General features: G+C 50.0%; 1 protein-coding gene across 7 annotated transcripts; it reads right to left on the bottom strand.

Moving 5' to 3' along the window:
• Positions 1-1,580: 1,580 nt before the first annotated feature.
• Positions 1,581-20,742, bottom strand: PFAS (phosphoribosylformylglycinamidine synthase). 7 transcript variants are annotated; one of them, XR_009491530.1, is made up of 29 exons: positions 20,700-20,742; positions 17,792-17,972; positions 17,572-17,707; positions 17,044-17,149; positions 16,476-16,665; positions 16,282-16,387; positions 15,580-15,720; positions 15,349-15,473; positions 15,048-15,176; positions 14,531-14,662; positions 14,258-14,386; positions 10,503-10,576; positions 10,231-10,387; positions 9,840-9,901; positions 9,531-9,692; positions 9,155-9,280; positions 8,895-9,026; positions 8,453-8,683; positions 8,140-8,320; positions 7,976-8,059; positions 7,595-7,750; positions 7,249-7,368; positions 6,830-6,975; positions 6,512-6,719; positions 6,262-6,353; positions 6,069-6,183; positions 5,263-5,586; positions 4,795-5,160; positions 1,581-2,307 (listed from the first exon to the last, which is right to left on the bottom strand). XR_009491530.1 is itself a non-coding variant. In XM_024980168.2 (29 exons), exons 3-29 carry the CDS (start codon positions 17,931-17,933, stop codon positions 4,850-4,852), a joined length of 4,017 nt encoding a protein of 1,338 aa, XP_024835936.1. In that variant the 5' UTR covers positions 17,934-17,951; positions 18,149-18,286; positions 20,700-20,742; the 3' UTR covers positions 1,581-4,849.
• Between the last annotated feature and the right edge of the window lie 2,975 nt (positions 20,743-23,717).

The raw sequence follows: 23,717 nt of genomic DNA, 5'->3' as shown, positions 1-23,717 counted from the left end.
TCTTTAGTTGGAGCAAGCAGGATCTAGTTCCCTGACCAGGGGTCAAACCCAGGCCCCCTGTGTTGGGAGTGTGGAGTCTTAGCCACTGGACCATCAAGGAAGTTCCAAATTGGCATATAATTTAGCCTTTTCATCTGCTTTGTTCTGCCAGAGCCATTTCCTTGTCACCTTCCCCAGATGTGGTGTTTGGGAGTGGGGAGGGCTGTCTGTACTACTTAGGGAAACGATCTAGGAGTGAGAGGAGTTCGCCTTGCTGTGAAGACAGGGTCAGCAGAGCTAGGACTCAGTGGTAAGGAGAACAGGATGACTCCCTAGTCCCTTCTGTTGCCCTGGATACCTTCCCAGGGGCATCCCAGGATGCTCCAGTGACACAGGCAGTGGGAAACCAGTTGATTAGGCTGTGAGGTTAGTGATGCCATTCCTTCTCAGCCTCCTCTTTTTCTGCCAGTCCCTTCAATGTTCCCAGGCTCTCCTCACTGCTCCCAAATAACCTTCCCCACACATAGACCAGTGCCTCCCAAACCTTCATCTCCATCTCTATCCCAGATCTCTTGTTGTTGTTGTTGTTTTGGCTGTGCCACCCATGTGGCATGCAGGATCTTAGTTCCCTGACCAGGGGTCAAACCCACGCCCCCTGCAGTGGAAACATGTGTCCCCCTGACACCTCAAACTCAACAGTCCTAAGCAAAGCACATCATTTTCCTCCCATGCATGCACCATCTTCATCTATAGTTAATGAAGTTATTGCCTACCCAGTGGTCCAAGCAAAGAATCTGCACTTCATCATCAACTGCCCTATCTTTCCTTCACATCTAGTTCCTGGTGATTCTACCCACCACCACCACCCTAGTCCTGACCATCACTGTTTCTGCCTGGAGCATGCAAAGTACCTGGAGCAAGTACTGGCCCATAGTGGCTGGTACTGAGCTACTCACACAGGAAGGTCTTTCCTGAAGCCTGAGATAGGTGTCTAACCCAGGCCCCACCACAGCAGTGCCCCAGACTCTACCTTCTGGCTATCTGCTGCCCCCAAGTGCCTAACGACAGGCTGAAGATTTCTTTGATTTCTGCCCCAGCGTTCTGAATGCAGCAAGTGCTGGAGAAATAAATACATCTTATGGGGTCCTGGGGCCTCTGAAGGCTCAACTGCTGGAGATGTCCTCCTCCCATAGACTCACAACTGCCTGGAGCCCCTCTCTGGGAGGGTCCCATCTGGACCTCTGCACACACAACCCCCTCTTTTTGCCTGGACCCCCTGGAACCCTCATTTAACACATATCAGACACACACTCAGTTTAGTGCTTTTTCTGTGAAACTGAAGGGGGCTGTTGGCTGCCAGGCAGATGTTAAATTAAGAGAGACAAGACTTACTGGTTCTCCCCATCTCTCTACCCACCCCTCCATCTGCCCCAACACATGCATATGCTGTCCTTCATCTGACACAATGACAAGAGCTTGCAACTTTGGAGAAAGGAAGTAAAAAGGGGAAATGACTGAAGGCTTGCAAAACAAAACCACCCATAAGCCCAGTTCATTAAGTTCACTCTTCTATTAAGGGAAAAAATGTTATCAACCTTAACTAATTTTAACATTATTTATTCATTTGTTCAATATATATTTATTGAGCACCATGTAGGTGACAGGCCTTGTGCTAGGTGTTGGATACAGTGGAGGGCAGAAAGGGAGTTCCTGCTCTCATGGACCACCAAAGAATTCCCTCAGAGAAATTTCTAAGATGGTGAGCTACTTAGGGAGCTGTATAACAGGACAGTCACAGCAGTCATGAGAAACTTCCACATACACTTCTCTGGACAAAGGAAGCAAGGATGGTTGTCAGCAAGAAGTCCTGACAATGCTGCCTCCCGGAAATGTGACTTTAGGACAGTAGGAAGTAGATGTTGCAATTTATTTAACCTTAATTCTTCCTTTGTTTTAAAAAGTGGGGAGGGGGCTATCAAGTACCTTGCTGAACTCTTATGAAAAATAATTTAGATACATATAAATGCCTAGCATATGCTTGGTTCATGGTAGGTGCCATATACTGGTATTTTTTTGTTTTATTGAGATATGATTGACATCACATTATGTGAGTTTAAGGTGTACAATGTATTGACTTGACACACTAGCAAATGATTACCACCACACCTCACACTGGACTCCCCAGGTGGCAATAATGATAAAGAACTCGCCTGCCAATGCTGGAGACAAGAGATGAAAGTTCAATCCCTGGGTCGAGAAGATCCCCTGGAGGATGGCATGGCAACCCACTCCAGTATTCTTGCTGGAGGATCCCATGGACAGAGGAGCCTGGTGGGTTAGTCCACAGGGTCAGAGAGTCAGAAATGACTGAAGTGACTTAGCATGCACACGCATATCTACATCACTATCTTTAAGATTTACTCTTGCAGCAACTTTCAGGTACACAACAGTTATTAACTGCAATCAACATGCTGTACATTAGACCCCCAGAGGTTATTCATCAAGTAATCTAGAAGTTTGTACCCTTTGACCAACATTCCCTTTCCCCCCACCCACCATTCTAGCCTGTTTCCATGAGTTCAGCTTCTTTTAGATTCTACATGTGAGATCATACAGGACTTGTTTCTCTTATTCACTTAGCTTCATGCTGTTGAGGTCCATCCATGTTGTTGCAAATGGCAGGATTTCCTTCTTTCTTGCAGCTCTAATAGTCTGGTGTGTATACATACACACCACATACAGATCTTGTTGGACTATAAGGTCCCTGGCAGCACTGACAGTGTTTGGCACTGTTGCAAATCATCGAACATGAATGGAATGAATGAAGGAATGAATATTAAAGGCTCAGTGCTGGGGATAAGAGTGCTGACCACTTCTGTCAGGAAGGGAGCTGCTAAATTAGGAGAAGCAAGAATCAGGGGTACTGAATTCAGAGGCCAGCACCAGGGCAACCCCTATGACACAGCTGGAAACACTATCAGAGAGGCTGCCAAAGTCTGTTACCACTTAGCACAGTGCTGCATTTAAAAAGAATCCATTTAAAAAGAAAGCTTCAGCTGTCTTTCAGATGAGAACGCCCAGGCCCTGACTTGTATGCTTTTGTCCACCCCCATCCCCTTAAACCCTGATGATAGGGGGATGGGACACAGGATTTACCCTCCAAACCCAGATAAGTGACACGAGTGACGTGGGGCAAGGGAAACCCCCAGCCTGCATGCATCCTAACTTCCCAGGCAGGCTCTTTCTCTGAAGCCCATGCTGCTTCCTGGGCCCATCAAAAACAGGACTGAAAACAGATCCAACATCCTAAGACAAAGGGAGGCAGATTAATAAAATTAGCTGAGGTCTTTTTTTGGCATTTTGGTCCTTGTCTGTTCAAGACACATTTGGGAATAATAAGAGGTACTTGATGCTGTGAAAGTGCTGCACTCAATATGCCAGCAAATTTGGAAAACTCAGCAGTGGCCACAGGACTGGAAAAGGTCAGTTTTCATTCCAATCCCTAAGAAAGGCAATGCCAAAGAATGCTCAAACTACCACACAATTGCACTCATCTCACACGCTAGTCAAGTAATGCTCAAAATTCTCCAAGCCAGGCTTCAGCAATACTGAACTGTGAACTTCCAGATGTTCAAGGTGGTTTTAGAAAAGGCAGAGGAACCAGAGATCAAATTGCCAACATCCGCTGGATCATGGAAAAAGCAAGAGAGTTCCAGAAAAACATCTATTTCTGCTTTATTGACTATGCCAAAGCCTTTGACTGTGTGGATCACAATAAACTGTGGAAAATTCTGAAAGAGATGGGAATACCAGACCACCTGACCTGCCTCTTGAGAAACCTGTATGCAGGTCAGGAAGCAACAAGTAGAACTGGACATGGAACAGACTGGTTCCAAATAGGAAAAGGAGTACATCAAGGTTGTATATTGTCACCCGTGCTTATTTAACTTATATGCAGAGTACATCATGAGAAACGCTGGGCTGGAAGAAGCACAAGCTGGAATCAAGATTGCTGGAAGAAATATCAATAACCTCAGATATGCAGATGACACCACCCTTATGGCAGAAAGTGAAGAACTAAAGGGCCTCTTGATGAAAGTGAAAGAGAATGAAAAAGTTGGCTTAAAGCTCAACATTCAGAAAACTAAGATCATGGCATCCAGTCCCATCACTTCATGGGAAATAGATGGGGAAACAGTGTCAGACTTTATTTTTGGGGGCTCCAAAATCACTGCAGGTGGTGACTGCAGCCATGAAATTAAAAGATGCTTACTCCTTGGAAGGAAAGTTATGACCAAACTAGACAGCATATTAAAAAACAGAGACATTACTTTGCCAACAAAGGTCCGTCTAGTCAAGGTATGGTTTTTCCAGTGGTCATGTATGGATGTGAGAGTTGGACTGTGAAGAAAGCTGAGCACCGAAGAATTGATGCTCTTGAACTGTGGTGTTGGAGAAGACTCTTGAGAGTCTCTTGGACTGCAAGGAGATCCAATCAGTCCATCCTAAAGGAAATCAGTCCTGGGCTTCATTGGAAGGACTGATGTTGAAGCTGAAACTGCAATAGTTTGGCTACCTGATGCGAAGAGCTGACTGATTTGAAAAGACCCTGATGTTGGGAAAGATTGAAGGCAGGAGGAGAAGGGGACGAGAGAGGATGAGATGGTTGGATGGCATCACCGACTCAATGGACATGAGTTTGGGTAAACTCTAGGAGTTGGTGATGGACAGGGAGGGCTGGCGTGCTGCGGTTCATGGGGTTGCAAAGAGTCAGACACGACTGAGCGACTGAACTTAACTGAACTGATGACGTACTTCTAAAGATACCCTGGGTACGAACCACGGGGCCCAGGGTAGCCTTCCGGCCTGTTTAGCAGCTGCATTCCTGGGTCCAATTCCGGGCATTGATGAAGAGCTGGAGCCAGGGGGAGGTGGTTAGAGTGTCAAATGGAGGAGGTCGCCAGGCCCACTGCCAAGGCCTCACAGACCGCTCCGGGTGAGGCATGAGGGCCAAGTGGCGGCCATCGGGGGAGCAGATGCCAGCGACACCCCCTGGGGAGCCGTTGGGATTCAGGGGGTACTGTTCCGTGGGGTTCCCATCATCATCTGCCCAGTGCAGTGGAGCTAAGCCCCTGGCCTCCATCTGGGCTTGGAGTTCCGGAGAAGAAAATGCCATGTAACCTGTGATGAAGCAGGGACAAGAGATGTAAGAGCAAGCTCCCTCATGCCCTCCCCCTACCCCAGCCTTCAGGCCTCCCCACCCCAGCCTTCCCGGAGCCTGACCTTCCCCGTGAGCGCTCCACACGGGCAGCACCGCGCCTTCCATCCCTCGCAGCATCAGGGCTGGCCCGGGCCCCACGCGCACACTAGCCCAGCGCGACTCAAAGCGCCCAGACAGGTTGTGGCGTAGCAGGAGACCGGGCCGGGCCGGCCAGGACTCCTGGCACATCTCCACCACCTCCTCACTAGAACTGCCTCCCACCCAGCCCAGCAGGGCCAGCAGCTGACAGCCGTTACACACGCCCAGGCTGAAGGTGTCTGGCCGCTGGCGGAAGCGCTTCATCTCAGCCCCGGCCTGCGGGTTAAAGGTCACAGCAGCTGCCCAGCCTAGGAGGGAACAGGAAGCTGGGGTGAGACCTGGAGTGAAAGGGGACTGTCATCTTTCTGTCCTAGCGTGCCCTGTTAACACTCGCCGAGGATCTCCCCCATTCTGAGGAGCTCTTGGCAAACACCAGGGAAGGTTTACCTGCTTGAAACAGGTGTTGCCAACTCCTGGGCCCGAGATGGCCCAGGACCAGCTTTCTGTTTAGCCAGCAGAGCATTTTCAAAATTTTTTATTTAGTCGCCTAACATTTAACTGGGACTTTTGGGCTTCTCTTGAAAAACAGAAAGCCCTAGCTATGCTGAGTGGCAGCTGCTGCGTCTGACAGGGCGGCACTCAGCCCCCAGCCTCATTAAGCTACCTGCAGGCCTTTGCTGGCTCCTGGATGGCCTCGCGGAGGTGAGAGGCCAGTTCTCAGGCAGGGAAGAGGGCTAAGGCAGCTCTTAGGAAGATGTGGGGAGGGGGTGGGCAGAGGCCCCACGCCCACCTTTGGCAGAGCCCAGGACGTCCGCGTAGCTGAAGCCGCCTACGAAGGCCACACCGCGGAATGTGTCCAGCCCGATGGCTCCAGAGCACAGGTCCTGCATGGTTACATCCCACACCTGGCAGGAGGGGGAAGGGAGGCATCAGAAGGCCCATGGCCTGAGTCCAGCCCCGGCCCCACCAGGCACCCCGCTCACCTCAAATCCAGCCAAGTGGAAGGCATCTGCCATCTCCCGGTCTCCATTACTGCCCTCTTCCCGAATGATGGCGACTCGGGGGGCAGGACCACCTGGGGGAGGAGCAGGAGTGTCCTTGGGTCAGAGGGCTACCTCTGCACCCCAGCCCCCTAGACATCTTGTCCAGGGCAGGACCCCACATCCAGGCTTCAGGCTCCTCCCCAAGGCCCACAGTGCCAGGGAAGCCAAGCCTCTGCACACACTCCCTCACCAGGCTCACAAGGCACGGAAGCTCTGGGGAAGGTAGGCGGCAGGCAGAAGGTGGGCCCTGCCCGCTCCCTCAGCCCTTGCTCTTCCTGGGCCACACAGTGTGGTTTTGCCTGTAGCCGGTCCAACTGGAAACTGGTTTCCTCCCAGAGGGCTCGTAGCTGCCCAACAGGTTCCTCCAGAACCACCGTCCTGTTCACCGACACGCGGACCTGGGTAGGGGGTGCAAATCTTTCAGGATGTCCACCTTGGGTGCCTCCAAGGCTGGCAGAGGCGAACCAAGACCCGCCCTGTGCAGGCCTGCCACTCTTCACTTCCTCACCATGGCGTGGGGCCCCGTGTCGCCTGTGAGACCCAGCTCTAGGCAGTGGAGGCCAGCATTCCGGTAACGCATCAGCACTTGGGCGAGGTCCGGCTCCTGCACCTCCAGCACCAGGCCTGGCTCCTCGGCGAACAGCACAGGCAGGGCTGGGAGAGTACAGGGGCATCAAGGTGACTGGGGTACTGGCAGGGACTCAGAGGTGGAGTCGGGGGATAAGTATGAACAAAGGCAGGGATCGGGGTGGGGTGAGGCTCTCTCAGAGGGGTGCAGTTAGGAACAGAAATGTCACCTGGCTCAGTGATCAGAAAAGACAAAAGGAGACTCGGGAGGGAAGGAGTTGGGGACACTCCAGTCTTTAAATGAGGGACACAGGGTCCATAGGATGGGGACAGGCAGACCTGCTCGAATCTAGACCTCACCATCGACCCCAGGTGCGGGGATGTCCACCTCTATCCCACAATTCCCAGCAAAGGCCATCTCTAGCAGGCAAGTGATGAGACCTCCATCACTGACATCATGGCCTGAGCAGAGGAGGCGGTCTGGAGGAAGGAGAAAAATGCTTAGCGGTGTTGAGACCCAAACCTGGCGGCCCCACCCCCATTTCTGGACAGTCAGGAGAGGGCAAGTGTGAGAATGTGGGCTTACAGCAGAGAACCAGAGAGAAAGGGATTGGGTCCCTCTTGCCCCACTCTCACAGGTTCAGCTGATGACTGCCTGTTTTCCCATGTCAGCCACAAGGACCATCTCCCCCAGAGCCCCACTCACCTTTCAGCAGCCCCTGGGTGATGCTGAAGGCTCGCACCAAGTTCTCAGGAACATCCAGGTCGGGAGGCTGCTCGCCAAGCTGGGAGAAGCACTGAGCCAGAGCTGTGCCCCCCAGCCGGTGCTGCCCAGGACTCAGAGGCACGTAGAGCAGGTGGCCTGGGAGAAGAGAGATGGCAGAGGGGAGACCAATGGCTCAGAAGAACCCGTTCTGCCATGCAGGGTCACTGAGGCTCCCAGGATGTGGTAAGACACCCCAATCATCAGCCCCGGAAGGCACCACAGCCCCAGTGCTGAGACGACCTGAGTACTCATTAAGCAGACCCCAAACAAAGGATTGAGCTGTGAATACAGAACCCATGAAGGAGGGGGAAGAAACCATACCTCTCCCCCCAGGACGCTTGAGGTCTGGGGTCACAGTGGCTGTAATGTCTGAACAGACAGCATAGGCTGAGATGACCAGTGACCCTGCAGAGCAAGGCATAAACATGTGAGGGGGAGTCCGAGCCCACAGGCCTGCCCCTTGCCCCCTGGCACCCAGACCTCACCAGGAGCCCGCACGGTTTCAGAGCCAACCCGGGCAGCCATGCTGAGGGAGTCCTTGCCACCGTCTACCGCTACACCCAGGGCCGCCATCACTGCCACCATAGCCTCACAGGCGTCAGCCAGAGCTGCACCCTCCCCTGGGAGCTTGGCTGCCCACATCCAGTTCCCGCTGCATTTCACATCCTGGGAAGTGCAGACTTGCATTAGAGAGAGAGCATGGTGTAGGGAGGCTGGAGGCCAGCAGTTAAGTGGATGGTGAACGTGGTTGTGTCCCACAGGCCTGGAGTTCCAGGCCAGAAGCCGCAGGGGACTCACCTGGAGGTCGGTGACCAGAGCAAATACCAGGTTGGTGAGGGCTTCGGCCACAGCCAGCCGGGCGGCAACCTTCGGGTCCAGCAGGCTCTTGACTGGCTGCTCTCCCAGGGCTGTGGCGGCCCCTACAAGCTCCTGGTGACTCAGTGCCACAACCGCCACATCTGCCAGAGGGGTCTGCAGGGGTCCCACACACTGCTGCTGGGCCACCAGGCCGCCCACAGAACGGTCCACCTGAGGAACCGGGGGGAGCTGGCCAGAGGCTCACGGACAAGGGGGTGGCCTGGCTCACCCTGAACATGCAAGACAGGGGTGGCAGCAGGGGGCGAGGCTTCTGTCCTGACCCTTCTCCCTCCCTGATGGACCCCCACAGCCGTTCCTGGGGTGGGCAAGCAGAGGGAGGGGTGCAGAGGGCTAAGGGGGTGGAGCAGGGTGCAGGGAGGACCTTGTTGGTGAGGTAGCGCTTGCTGGCCACGGCAGGCAGCCTGAGGACCCGCGCCAGAGCCTGGCGCACGCTCAGCCCTGGGGGCAGAGTCAGAGGCTGCAGCAAGGGGAGACTCCTCTGGAGGAAGAACTCCTGCGACACAGACAGCAACAGGGGTGTGAGCACCGGGCTGGAGCGCTGGGCATACAGGTGACAAGGCACGTGTGGGGCAGAGGGTGGGGCCGGGCCAGGGAAGGGAGATGCCTCCTGCCCCCACGTACCTTCTGGGGCATCTTGCCCAGCACCCAGTCCAGGTCCAGGTCCACAGGGGTTGGGGGAGGAGTGGGGGGCGCATCCACCTGGCCACCTGTGCCCATAGGCCACTCCCGATCATCCACCAGCACTATCTGTAGACCAGAGGGACACCACCCAGAGGGGCTGAGGCTATGACCACCAGCAGGGAGTGAACTCTTCTGGAAAGCAGGGCAGAAGTGCTCTTTCCACCCCATCTGGCTTCTCCTATTGAGCACCCCCTAAACCCCGCCCCCACAGCCTACATGCTATTCCCCACGGCTCCCCTGTGTTCATCTCTTTCCTGGGCCCCGGCAGCTCAAGTCCACCTACAGCATCCACTACTGACTCCCTGGGCCAACTCACTCTCCTGTCTCCAGTGATGGTGCCCACAAAGCAGACTGGGCAGCGTTCCCGGGCGCTGACACAACTCAGGAAGTCCCGGTCAGAGGGCCTCAGCAGAAGTGCGTTCGACTCCTGGTACTCGGCCCCCCAGATTTCCAGGGCATTCAGGGTTGGGTCCCCCAGCTGCACATCCATGAGGGAGGACGAAAAAGAAGGGACAGCGGTTGCTCCAAAGTCTTACGATCTTGCTAGGAGTGAGGGGAAGATGGGTGGGGCTGCTGGGACTGGCACGGGCAGGGAGGCGGGCAGATTTCACAGAGGACGACCTACCTGGAAGCAGCTGGTGTGAATGATGGCTCCAGCCGGGTCACTCAGCTCCTTCAGGACATTGCCTGGTGGGGGCGTTCCCGGGAGAGGTGCTCACATGGCCGCGGTAGGCACCGGGCAAACAAAAGGCCGTTCCCAGCCTCCCAAAGAGCCCTTAATTCTGTGCATCCCTGTTTGAACCGCTGCTGCACCCTATCCACCAACTATCCCACGGTAGCAGGCTCCCACCCTCAACCCTGGGCCTGTTCAGAATGTGTAGTGGGTGGAGAATGGGACCCTGAGCTGTCAGGTTGATTACAGATCCTCAACCTAAACCAACTGCTGAGCCTCTCCCTAAATTGAACCAAGCAGAGACCAGGTAGGCCCAGTCCCTTGTCCCAACCCCCTTTCTCACCATTGCCACCAGCACCCTGGTCATGGAGGCTGCAGATGGGGTTTCCCCCAGGGGCCTCCACACAAGCCCGGATCACACGGTTCATCTTCTGCTCCATTTCTGGGTCTCCCCGCTGCACAGCCCCAAAATCCAGGTCACTGGCGTTGTCTCCTTGCACCTGGGGGGATAGATATAGACAGCATGCTCAGTTCAGGGGGCTGGGAGCTCACGCCTCACCCATGCATGGGGCCCTGAAAGATCATGGAGTTGGCATCTGGGCTATTCCCACTTACCTGCACAGACGAAGCAGCTCCGCCCCCAACTCCAATCCTGTAGACAGGACCGCCAATCTTCACGACATCCATGCCTGCGAGGAAGGAGGGCTGAATCAGAGCACTCAGGGAACGACAGTTAGTACAAGTACAAAGCAGTGTGACGATAAAGGGCAGCCAACATTAGAGGTATCTGTCAACATTCATTGAGTTAAATACACTCCAAGGAATTTACCCTCCAGATTATTCACATGCGCAAAATAGCCAATGAACAAACTTAAACAATAGCATTATTTGTGTTACCAAACACAAGAAATAATCTACATGCTAATGACAGAGATATGCAGGTCAGGAGGCAACAGTTAGAACTGGACATGGAAAAACAGACTGGGTTCCAAATAGGAAAAGGAGTACATCAAGGCTGTATGTTGTCATCCTGTTTATTTAACTTATATGCAGAGTACATCATGAGAAACGCTGGGCTGGAGGAAGCACAAGCTGGAATCAAGACTGCCGGGAGAAATATCAATAACCTCAGATATGCAGATGACACCACCCTTATGCCAGAAAGCAAAGAACTAAAGAGCCTCTTGATGAAAGAGAAAGAGAAGAGTGAAAAAATTGGCTCAAAGCTCAACATTCAGAAACCTAACATCATGGCATCTGGTCCCATCACTTCATGGGAAATAGATGGGGAAACAGTGGAAACAGTGTCAGACTTTATTTTTTGGGGCTGCAAAATCACTGCAGGTGGTGACTGCAGCCATGAAATTAAAAGACACTTACTCCTTGGAAGGAAAGTTATGACCAACCTAGATAGCATATTCAAAAGCAGAGACATTACTTTGCCAAGAAAGGTCCGTCTAGTCAAGGCTATGGTTTTTCCAGTGGTCATGTATGGATGTGAGAGTTGGACTGTGAAGAAAGCTGAGCACCGAAGAATTGATGCTTTTGAAGTGTGGTGTTGGAGAAGACTCTTGAGAGTTCCTTGGACTGCAAGGAGATCCAACCAGTCCATCCTAAAGGAGATCAGTCCCGGGTGTTCATTGGAAGGACTGATGCTGAAGCTGAAACTCCAATACTTTGGCCACCTCATGCGAAGATTTGACTCATTGGAAAAGACCCTGATGCTGGGAAGGATTGGAGGCAGGAGGAGAAGGGGACGACAGAGGATGAGATGGCTGGATGGCATCACCGACTCGATGGACATGAGTTTGGGTGAACTCCGGGAGTTGGTGATGGACAGGGAGGCCTGGCGTTCTGCAGTTCATGGGGTCGCAAAGAGTCGGACACGACTGAGTGATTGAACTGAACTGAATGACAGAGAACTGGTTAAATAAATTATGGTATAAGCCATACAGTGAAAAACTAAGTTTTAGCTTCACTGCAAAAGAAAATTACATATGAAATAATGAAGTAAAATGATTTCATCAGTAGGAAATGATTTCCAAGCATATTGCTAAGCTGAAAAAAAGCAAAGTACAGATGTATACATACCCACTTAGAACCCCATCAGTAAGAAAAAAATAGGAATAAACTCAATAGAAATATAAGACTTATACACTGAAAATCATGAAATACCTTAGTAGGCCTAAATAAATTGAAAAAGATCTGATGTTTATAGAGTGGAAGACAATATTGTTACGATGGCAATACTCCCCAAAGTGATCTTCAAGCCAATACAATCAGCCACCTTTTTCAAAGAAATGGACGAGCTGACCCTAAAATTTATACAGAAATCTGAGAGACCTAGAACAAAGCCATGACAATCTTGAAAAAGAACTATATCGAAGGACTCATACTTTCTGCTTTTAAACTTACCACAGAGCTAAAAGGTTTTTTTCAAAAAGGGTTGTTAGAACAACTGGATATCCACATGTCAAATAAGGAAATTGGATCCCTACTTCATACCATATACAAACTTCAAAATGCTTCAGAGACCTAAATGTAGGAGATAAAAGCTAGAAAGTATTACAAGAGAATATAGAAGTCAATCCAGGTGACCTTGACTCAGCAATGGTTTCTTAGTCATGGCACTGTAAGCCAAAAGCCACAAAACAAAAATAAACAAACTATATTTACCAAAATTTAAAACATTTGTGATTCAGGGGACACCATGAAAAAAGTAAAAAGACAACCCACAGAATGGGAGAGAATACTTGCAAATCATGTATCTACCTGTACAAAGAACTCTTAGAACTCCATAAAAAAGGCAAATAATCCAATTTAAAAGTGAGCAAAGGGTCTCAACAGATATTTCTCCAAGGAAGACATAGGAATAGTCAACCAACATATGGAAAGATGCTTAACATCATGCGTCCTTAGGGAAATGCAAACCCAAACCACCATGAGATACTATTGATACTTCATATGCATTCTGATGGTTGTAATCAAAGAGACAGATAATAACAAAGTGTTGATGAGAATCTAGAGAAACTGGAACCCTCACACACTGCTGAGGGGAATGTAAAATGGTGCATCTGCTTTGGAAAACAGTGTGGTAGGTTTTTTTTAAAAGACTGAGTACAGTTATCATGAGACCTAGCAAGTCCACTCCTAGTTACATACTTGAAAAATAACAACATAAATACAAAATAAAACTTGTACACAATTGTTTACAGCAGCATTATTCATAATTAGCCAAAAAGCAGAAACAACCCACTTGTCTACCAACTGATAAGTGGATAAAGAAAATGTGTTATAGGTACATAATAGAATATTAATATTATTCAGTCATGAAAAGGAATGAAGTACTGATACATACCACAATACGAATAAAGACATCATGTTAAGTGAAAGAGGCCAAACACATTTATAACGGGGACATCTTTCGAGATAGAAAATAGATTACAGGTTCCCAGAGGCCAAAAGGAGGAGCGTGGGGAGTGACTGCTTGTGAATACAGGGTTTCTTTCTGGGGGTGACGAAAAATGTTCCAGAATTAGTGCTTAAGGCACAACTTTGTGAATATACTAAAAACACTGACTTATACACTTTAAAGGGCACACTTTATGGTACATGAATTATATCTCAATAAAATGGTTATTAAAAAAATAGGTGGGGAATTCCCTGGCAGCCCAGTGGTTAGGACTCTACGTTCTCACTTCTGGGGCCTGGGGTTCAATCCGTCTTTGGAAAACTAAATCGCGTAAGCCGTGTGGCACAACCAAAAAAACGTGTGTACGCATGCTAGTTGTTTTAACAGAGGAGGCAAATATACACATGGGTCTGTTTATGTATGCAGGAAGTACTTCTGGCAGGGTACAAGAATGACCAATTAACATTGCTTATCTCTAGGGAGGGAAACTGGGTGGCTGGAGGTCAGGGAGAGCAGCGTTTTCACTGTAAAATCTTTCTTTGCTTTTTCAATTCTGAGCCACGTGACTGGTCACCCATTCAATAAATGGTACCCAGCCTTTATCTTGATTCCACCACAGGTCCTAGCACAGTGCTCAGCACCCAATGGGCCCTCAGTAAACGTTGACTGACTGAATTGAACTTGCAGATAAAAACAGAGGTGCTGCGTAAAACACTGGCTGCCTTGACTAAGCAGGGTGGGCCCCTGCCATGGAGAAGTCAACTGGGGAAAGGACAGAGGCCTCACAGACTGAGCCTGCCCAACTGGCATAAAGCCCTGCCCTACCTTAAAAGCCTGTCCAGTGGAGAAGAGACAGGAGCCGGGAGATACAAAACAAACCACTGAGATTCCACTCCTGCAGTAGCCATGTGCTGGGGAAAAAGCTGGCGGGACCTGGAGAGAGGTGGGGGGCTCTTACCTGTCTCTGGGGGCTCCTTGCTCACATGATCAGCTTCCATGGACCCAATGCCTCCACTAAACATGATGGGCTTGATCCACTCACGCCGCTGGCCGTCCGGGAGCTGAAGGCCCAAGGAGCGGGCAAAGCCTGGAACATGGACGTCACAGGGAGAGGGCACAGGGTCTAGTCATCCAGGCTCCTCAGCGCTTACTGGGTCACACACCCCACCCTGCCTCTGGGACTAATATCCATGTCAAGGATAATAGTCCCCCCTACACCCTCCAGCCTCACCAGCAAGCACTGGTTCCCCAAACTTGTTGCCGTAGTCAGAAGCCCCATTACTGGCCTCAATGGCAATCTCCAGGGGTCGGGCAAAGTTTCCTGGATACTGGAAGCTTGGATCCTCCCAGGGCATACTGTAACCTGGGAAGGAAAGAGGAAGAGGGATGGATGGTAAAGATGGAAGTCAGAGGAACCAGGACCCTTTAGGAAGAGTCTGACTCTTGGGATCAGAGCTCTTAGCACTTTCTAAGAAATTGGATTTTGGGGGCAGTTGATGGTCAAAAGTCTAACTCTGTATTAGGTTGTTTTTTTGTTTTTGTTTTTTTAAGAAAATTGTAGTTCTGCAAAGCCAGACGTGGGTCTCCCTTGGCGTACTGTCCTCATGACCATGGCTGGAGAAAGGCCAGCTACTCTAGAGCCCTTTATCCCAAGAAAAGGTGCCCATGATGACTGCTTAACTTAGGAGAGAAAAGTGTCCAGTGCCTGGCAGGAGGAGGAATCTGGGCAGAGAGCAAAGAGATGAGACCTGGGATGTGCAGGTTTCCAAAGCAATAGCCAGCAGTGCCAGCCACCACGTGGGCCCCTCGGCCTGTGCACTGGACATCTCGGATCCGGCCCCCTGTGCCAGTGGTTGCACCACTGAAGGGGGCTACTCCTGTGAAGAGAGAGGGAGAGGTATGGCTATTGAAGAGCAAGGTCCACCACTGACCACCCCGCTGAAAATAAGGACATGCAGCCAACCTGCTGGTCCCCAGGGTGAGGGCGGCTGGGACCTTTGCCCCTCCCTACACTCTGATCTCACCTTCCCTCCTAGGTACTCAGCTCACCTGTAGGGAAGTTGTGTGTCTCTGCTGTGAAGACAACATGTCTCAGCCCCTGACATTGCTGGAAGGAGCTTGGCCGTGTGGGGTCCTTAGGCCGCAAGAATCGGACTTCTTTCCCCTGGATGGCACTGTGGACACATCGTTCTGGGCCTGGCTTCCTTGCTGGGATCTGCACTTACCCCATTAGAGACTGGGGCACCCTGTCCCCTGTGCCCAGCCAAGGGCACCACCCACCTGCTGTTGTCACAGAACTTGAGGACGTTGTTAGGGTTGGAGGACGCCTGGGTGCTCATGATGGACTCAAACAGCGAGTGTGGCAGCTCCTGTCCATCCACATGGAGTCGACCCTTGAAGAACCAGTGTCGGCTGTGTTCGCTGCCGAGATGATGTGGGGAGGGGAGGGCAGGGCGGAAACATGGGTCATGTCTCAGGCCTTGCCACTTCTTCTCCTCACCAGCATAAAAGGCAGAGTTACAGCCACAGGTCAAAACAGATTTCAGAAAGTCATATGCTTCCAATGGCCTGTCACTGTGGATTATCCAGATCCCGAGTGAAGATAAAACCAAGATGTGATGCAGACTATTGGATGGATGGGGAACCCAGGCACTCAGACTCAGGGAGGCACCTAAGCCAAGAAGTCGTGCTAGTGGTAAAGAACCCACCTGCCAATTCAGGATACATAAGAGATGTGGGTTCAGTCCCTGGGTCAGGAAGATCCCCTGGAGGAGGGCATGGCAACCCACTCCAGTATTCTTGCCAGGGAAATCCCACAGACAGAGGAGCCTGCGGGCTATGGCCCATAGGGTCACCAAGAGTTGGACATGACTGAGTAACTAACACTTTCACTTTCTTAGGCCAAGAAAGAGCCATGGAGGGTCCCTATGATCTTCCAACCTCCACAGACTCAGACACCAGAATGTCCCCATCCCTCCCCACCTATTGGACTGAGCCAAGTCGAAGACTTCCACAGTGCTGGGGTTGCGCTGCAGCTCCTGGAAGCGCTTGGTGTAGAAATCCAGGTCCCAGGAGTCTAGGGCCAGACCTAGGAGACAACCCCCAGAGAAGCTGGTTGTGGGACACTGCACCCTTATTCTCCTGGCCTGGGCCTTCCTTCAGGGACCCCTGCTCACCTAGCTCCTGGTTGGCTTTCTCCAGGGCAGACCGGCCCTCAGCCAGCACGTCAATTGGGCCGCTCAGGGGTGCTGGGATGCACCCTGAAGAGAAGCTCTGGATGGGCTGGGGGAAGCGCTGCTCTGTCATCCGGTCATGCAGGGTAGCCAGGGCAATGGCCTCCAGGTCAGCTGAAGGTGGGTGGGCAAACTAGGGGTGGAGACACACAGCGAGGGCGAGGGGTGCAGGGTTGAAGAATGGACAAAATGGTTCACCCTCGGTCCTCCAAGCCACACAAAGCCAGCCCACTGCTAGCCTCTCCAGCACCTTTGCTCAGATTAGAAAAAGATGCCCCTTCTAGGCATGAGTGCCTGTCAGCAGGCACACATTAGAAACAGGAGCACAGGCTGGATTTCCATCCTATTTACTTCTCGACCAGGCAGCCTCAAGCAGTGAACAAGCTGCAAATAGGGCAGGCCTCAAATCAGAAACTGCTCCCCCTGCTTCTCATCATTTCCTTGGATTGCAGGACCCAATCTCCTGCCCACTTCCTCCTCTGGATCTCCACCTGGTTGCCTACTGCCTCACCGAGAGCAGGTAGCGCCGGGTTGGCTCCACGCGGTCCACAGCCCCCAGCCCTGCAGCCTGGCACACTGACACAATGTTGCTGGATGTCGGGGTGGAAAAGTTCAGCCTGTAGATTGGTTAGGACCAGATGGTTAGGACCTGAGCCCCAGCTGAGAAGGTGGATCCTGCCCACTGCTGTCCAGCTAGTCTCCAACCTCCACTCCCCACCCCCATCCCCGCCCATACCACTGGCCTCCAGCCTTAGATTTGGGCACTGAGAAACGTGCTTTCAAAGGTCATTCAAATCAAACCATAACTGTTCCTGCAGTATCAAAATGTTTCAATTTCAATGTCTAGGAATGCAACTTGTTATATTTCCAGAACATGCCTGGGAGCTGCCTCAGTCTTCAAAGTGGGGAGTGGGGTGAAGGGAAAACAAATCTCCCAAGGATCACAAGAGGAGGAAGAGGCATGAGAGTGGCAGGGGTGGCAGAGTGTTTGGAAGGGCTCTGGACCATGGAACAAGTTGCTTGAGGCTGAAACACTTGCCTGGGTCCGACCTCCAGCAGCAGGTCTGTGGGGCCAGGACGAAGCCAGGATTCCTGAGCAACATCGTCCAGTAACAAGGGGCAGCCAAATAGCCATGTCAGCTTCTTCATCTCCTTGTTGCTCGGGAAGGACTCCGCTGCAGGGAAACAGGGCAAGGAGACGTTAGGACACTGCCGCTGGCGATTGGTACTTTGCCCAAGAATCCAGTAACTGGCCCAACCTGTCCAGTTCACATTGTAGCACTGCTCGGTCTTGACACCCTGCAGCTCTGGCAGTTCCCTTTGCAGCTTCCTTTGAATGTATTCAGAGGCTGCCCTCTCGTGGCCAGAGGGGCGGACATAGAAGTGAAGGACGGAGGACATCTCTGCAGGTGTCCGTTGCTGGAAAGACAAGTTAGGTTCCTAAAAAATAACATGAACTAGAGCCTATCTGTTGAACTGGTTTCAAGTTCAGTTCAGCTGAGGCTTTGGAGACATTAAGGATGGGGTGGGGGAAAGTATTGGGGGCATTCAGGGATAAACGCATCCAGACATTTCCAATCCAGTACGGTCAAGGTCAAGGGACTGGGGGTACCAACCTAGGACGGTGTCAGTGGGAAAGACTTCCTAAGGGAAGGGCTTCTCTGGTGGCTCTGCTGGTAAAGAATCCGCTTGCAATGCAGGAGACCTGAATTCGATCTCTGGGTTGGGAAGAATCCCCTGAAGAAGGGATAAACCTAGTATGGTGGGAGTGGGAAACACTTCCTAAGGGAAGTGGCATCTAAGTGTAAACCTAAAGGATGAGCTGGACTGGGCTGGCCAGTAAAGTCAAACGACAGTTCCTCTATTTCAGTGTTTCAAAATATTACGTCCCTGTTCAAGGTAAATGCAAAGCCTGACAGTCAAAGACCCTCCAGGTCTATCCCCAACTACTTTTCAACTTCTGATCCCACTGCTTCTCAAAAGGACCTTGGCTTCACTCACTAAACACTGCCTGGCCTCCTTGCCATTCCTTTGCCCCATCCTAGAATGTCTATGTCTAATTCTATCCTATCCAAAGCATTCCCATTTGTTGAGGTTAGTACAGGTCACACCAACTCTGAAGCCCTCCTCGCTGCTCCAGTGCTTAGGGATACTTCCCTCCTATGTGAGCAGAGAGCTTCTGATTCGCACCATTCATTCAGCTCTGATCTCTCTCTCACACACGCGCGCACAGCACTTCCAAGTGTACAAAGCCTCTTCACAAACAAGTGGGAAGCTCACTGCCTCACTTCTTCACTTGGACAACTCACAGGTATCTCAAATCTAACTTACTCAGGGCTGAATCTGACTATTCTGTCAAGGTCACTGAATGAAGATTGCAACGTTGCCAATCTCCAGGTCACTTAACTTCTTACCTATTCAACCTCTCAGAAGCTATGACTTACTCATTCTCTACTTCTTAAAACACTCTCCTCTCTTGGCTTCCTGACACCACTCTCCTGGTATTCCTCTACCTCTGGTTGCTCCATCTCAGTCACCTGTGCTGGCTCTTACTCTTCTTCTTGTTAGTCGCTCAGTCATGTCCGACTCTTTATAACCTCATGGACTGTAGCCCACAAGGCTGCTCTGTCCATGGATTTCCCAGGCAACAACACTGGGGTGGGTTGCCATTTCCTTCTCCAGGGATTTTTCCTAACCCAGGGATTGAACCCACATCTCCTGCACTGGCAGGTGGATTCTTTACAGCTGAGCCACCAGGGAAGCTCCTACTCTTCTGCTCCACCTCTAAAAAGTGGGTGCCCAAGGCCCTGCCCTTTGTTTTCTCCTTTCTAAATGCTCTTCTTAAGTGACTTCATTCAGACCTGTGGCTTTAAATATCATCTCTTAGACTGAACCAATGAAACTGCCATCATTCAACCATTTTTTACTAAAAATGACAATTTTACACAATTTGAGTTGATATCTGCCAACAGATTTCATAACCTTACAAAGAGTCGGACATGACTGAGTGACTTTCACTTCACTTATTCAACTCTGACTCTCCCTGAAAACTCCAAACACACACATGCAAATCCTTAGTTGACATTGCCACGGAGAAGTCTCATAAACACTAAATAACCTGCTTTGGTCAAAACAGAAAATTTGATTTATCGGTTCTCCAGAACTTCAGTTCCCATTTCCCATCTCAGTTAACACCACCTTCATCCAATCTGTTGCTCGAGCCGAAAGCCCAGATGTGTGAATGCTAGGTTGAGTCCAACTCTTTGCAACCCCATGGACCACAGCCCACCAGGCTCCTCTGTCCATGGGATTCTCCAAGCAAGAATACTGAAGTGGGTAGCAATGCCCTCCTCCAGGGGATCTTCCTGACCCAGGGATCAAACCCTGGTTTCCTGCACTGCAGGCAGATTCTTTGCCATTGGAGCCAGCAGTGAAGCCTTTCGGTTTATCAACCAAAAAAATTTAAAAAACTGTAGACCGACAAATTCCAGGACAGATCTCATTTCAGCTACGGGTGCTCCTGTCAGATCTTGATTCTGCCTTTTTTAAGCCTCTACCCCATGCTAACGGTTTTTAAAACTTTTTATTTTTATTTATTTACTTGCCGAGGCTTGTGGGATCCTAGTTCCCCGACCTGGGATTGAACCAAGGCCCTCGACAATGAGAGCGCTAAGTCTTAATCACTGAACCGTCAGGGAATTTCCCTTATGACCCTTTCCAAAGTTAGACGCCTCAGTTATTCTCTTTACCATAGTTCCTTCACAGGAATGATCACATCCCGAAATCATTTTGATTATTAAACCAGTTGACTTTCGTCTATCGTTCCCAGTGAAATAGACGCTCCAAGAGCACAGACACAGGATTGTCTACATCAGGGCTGTCTCCCCAAAGACCAGCATGGTACCTGATATAAAACTGGAGGCCAACAGATTATTTCGCTGGTTGAATGAACTGTTAGAGCGGGGGTGAATTTACGTGGGGGATCCCATGCCGGGGAACCAACAAACGCAAATGGACGCCTGCACTAAGGCAAGCACGCAGGCCTCCGCTGGGTGCGACTCTGCCTGGTAGCGATCCTGCACCCGCCCAAACCAAGTTTGGCATGGGTAGCTACGGGGTTCAGTTTGTAGGGGTATCCGGGTTTGTGAGCGCGCGCGGCAGCCTTACCGCGTGGTAGCACTTCTCCCAGTCCGTCAGCTCCTCGAATTCTGGCGCGCAGATCAACGTCATCCTCATGCGCCGCAGGAAGAGGCGGGGTCTAAGGGTGCCCCGCCCCTCCCTTTCTCCCTGGTGTGGGCCTCTGCAGCCCTTCTCCGTCAATTCCTAGAGCAATTTCTACACCCAGTAGGATAATTCCAGAAATATATATTCAGTTAACGTTTGTGAAAATAAAGTCAGTTTCAGGTCCCCGCTTCTCTTGTCCCCGTGCAAAGTGTGAGGGAAACACTGAATGCAGAAATAAAACACACCTTTCCTGTCCAGAACTCAGTTTCCGCCCCCCTTACTCGCTTTACTTCCTTTCTTTCACTTTTGTCTTTTCTAAATGAACTCATTTATTTTTTAGCGGAGTGGGAGACCTATATTTTTTAACTTCTAGCTAGTTAAGGTAACAGTAATAATGATCAGAAGCATTTATTGAAGGAGTATATCAAGGCTGTTGATTGTCACTCTGCTTATTTAACTTAAAAGCAGAGCACATCATGTGAAATGCTGGGCTGGAGGAAGCACAAGCTGGAATCAAGATTGCCGGGAGCAATGTCAACAACCTTAGATATGCAGATGATACCACCCTAAGGGCAGAAAGTGAAAAGGAACTAAAGAGCCTCTTGATAAAGGTCAGATCAGATCAGATCAGATCAGTGGCTTAGACGTGTCCGACTCTTTGCGACCCCATGAATCGCAGCATGCCAGTCCTCCCTGTCCATCACCAACTCCCAGAGATCACCCAAACTCATGTCCATCGAGTCAGTGATGCCGTCCAGCCATCTCATCCTCTGTCGTCCCCTTCTCCTCTTGCCCCCAATCCCTCCCAGCATCAGAGTCTTTTCCAATGAGTCAACTCTTCGCATGAGGTGGCCAAAGTACTGGAGTTTCAGCTTTAGCATCATTCCTTCCAAAGAAATCCCAGGGCTGATCTCCTTCAGAATGGACTGGTTGGATCTCCTTGCAGTCCAAGAGACTCTCAAGAGTCTTCTCCAACACCACAGTTCAAAAGCATCAATTCTTCGGCGCTCAGCCTTCTTCACAGTCCAACTCTCACATCCATACATGACCACAGGAAAAACCATAGTTGACAAAGTAATGTCTCTGCTTTTGAATATGCTATCTAGGTTGGTCATAACTTTCCTTCCAAGAAGTAAGCGTCTTTTAATTTCATGGCTGCAGTCACCACCTGCAGTGATTTTGGAGCCCAGAAAAATAAAGTCTGACACTGTTTCCACTGCTTCCCCATCTATTTCCCATGAAGTGATGGGACCAGATGCCATGATCTTCGTTTTCTGAATGTTGAGCTTTAAGCCAACTTTTTCACTCTCCACTTTCACTTTCATCAAGAGGCTTTTGAGTTCCTCTTTACTTTCTGGCATAAGGGTGGTGTCATCTGCATATCTGAGGTTATTGATATTTCTCCCAGCAATCTTGATTCCAGCTTGTGCTTCTTCCAGCCCAGAGTTTCTCACGATGTACTCTGCATATAAGTTAAATAAGCACGGTGACAATATACAGCGTTGACATACTCCTTTTCCTTTTTGGAACCAGTCTGTTGTTCCATGTCCAGTTCTAACTGTCGCTTCCTGACCTGCATACAGATTTCTCAAGAGGCAGGTCAGGTGGTCTGGTATTCCCATCTCTTTCAGAGTTTTCCACAGTTTATTGTGATCCACACAGTCAAAGGCTTTGGCATAGTCAATGAAGCAGAAATAGATGTTTTTCTGGAACTCTCTTGCTTTTTCCATGATCCAGCGGATGTTGGCAATTTGATCTCTGGTTCCTCTGCCTTTTCTAAAACCAGCTTGAACATCAGGAAGTTCACGGTTCAATATTGCTGAAGCCTGGCTTGGAGAATTTTGAGCATTACTTTACTAGCGTGTGAGATGAGTGCAATTGTGTGGTAGTTTGGGCATTCTTTGGCATTGCCTTTCTTTGGGATTGGAATGAAAACTGACTTTTCCAGTCCTGTGGCCACTGCTGAGTTTTCCAAATTTGATAAAGGTGGAAGAGTGGGAAAAAATTGATTTAAAACTCAACATTCAAAAAACTAAGATCGTGATAAGTAAATTTATATTTTAAAAAAAGGAAACAAAAAAAACCTAAGATCATGGCATTTGGTCCCATCACTTCATGGCAAATAGATGGGGAAAAAATGGAAATAGTGACAGACTTTATTTTCTTGGGCTCTAAAGTCACTGTGGATGGTGACTGCAGCATTGAAATTAAAAGATGCTTGCTTCTTGGGAAAAAAAAGCTATAACAAACCTAGACAGCATATTAAAAAGCAGAGACATTACTTTGCCGACAAAGGTCCATCTATTCAAAGCTATGGTTCTTCCAGTAGTCATGTTTGGATGTGAGAGTTGGACTATAAAGAAAGCTGAGCACCAAAGAATTGATGCTTTTGAACTGTTGTGCTGGAGAAGACTCTTGAGAATCCCTTGGATTGCAAGGAGATCAAACAAATCCATCCTAAAAGAAATCAGTCCTGAATATTCATTGGAAGGACTGATGATGAAGCTGAAACTTCAATACTTTGGCCGCCTGATGTGAAGAACTGACTCATTTGAAAAGACCCTGATGCTGGGAAAGATTGAGGGCATGAGAAGAAAGGGGTGACAGAGGATGAGATGGTTGGATGGCATCATCAACTCAGTGGATTCAATGGACATGACTTTGAGCAAACTCTGGGAGATGGTGAAGGACAGGGAAACCTGGCGTGCTGCAGTCCATGGGGTTGCAAAGGGTCTGACAGGACTGAGCAACTGAACAACAACTACAAACATACATGATTGTATTAATCAGGATCAGAAAACATCACACTCAGAAAGGTTTAGTCAGTAAGAATTTAATAGTCTACTTAAAGAGATATGGGCAGGATTAAGGAACGACAAAGTGCAATGGGCCACCCAGAGCCTAGCAACAGCATAAAGTGGTTAGCACCTCCAAGCTTGAAAGTACGAAGGGAGAAATGTT

Source organism: Bos taurus, chromosome 19, assembly GCF_002263795.3.
Source record: "Bos taurus isolate L1 Dominette 01449 registration number 42190680 breed Hereford chromosome 19, ARS-UCD2.0, whole genome shotgun sequence".
In the NCBI taxonomy this organism is placed as follows: Eukaryota; Metazoa; Chordata; class Mammalia; order Artiodactyla; family Bovidae; genus Bos; species Bos taurus.
This window is presented reverse-complemented; position numbering and strand designations above follow the sequence as displayed.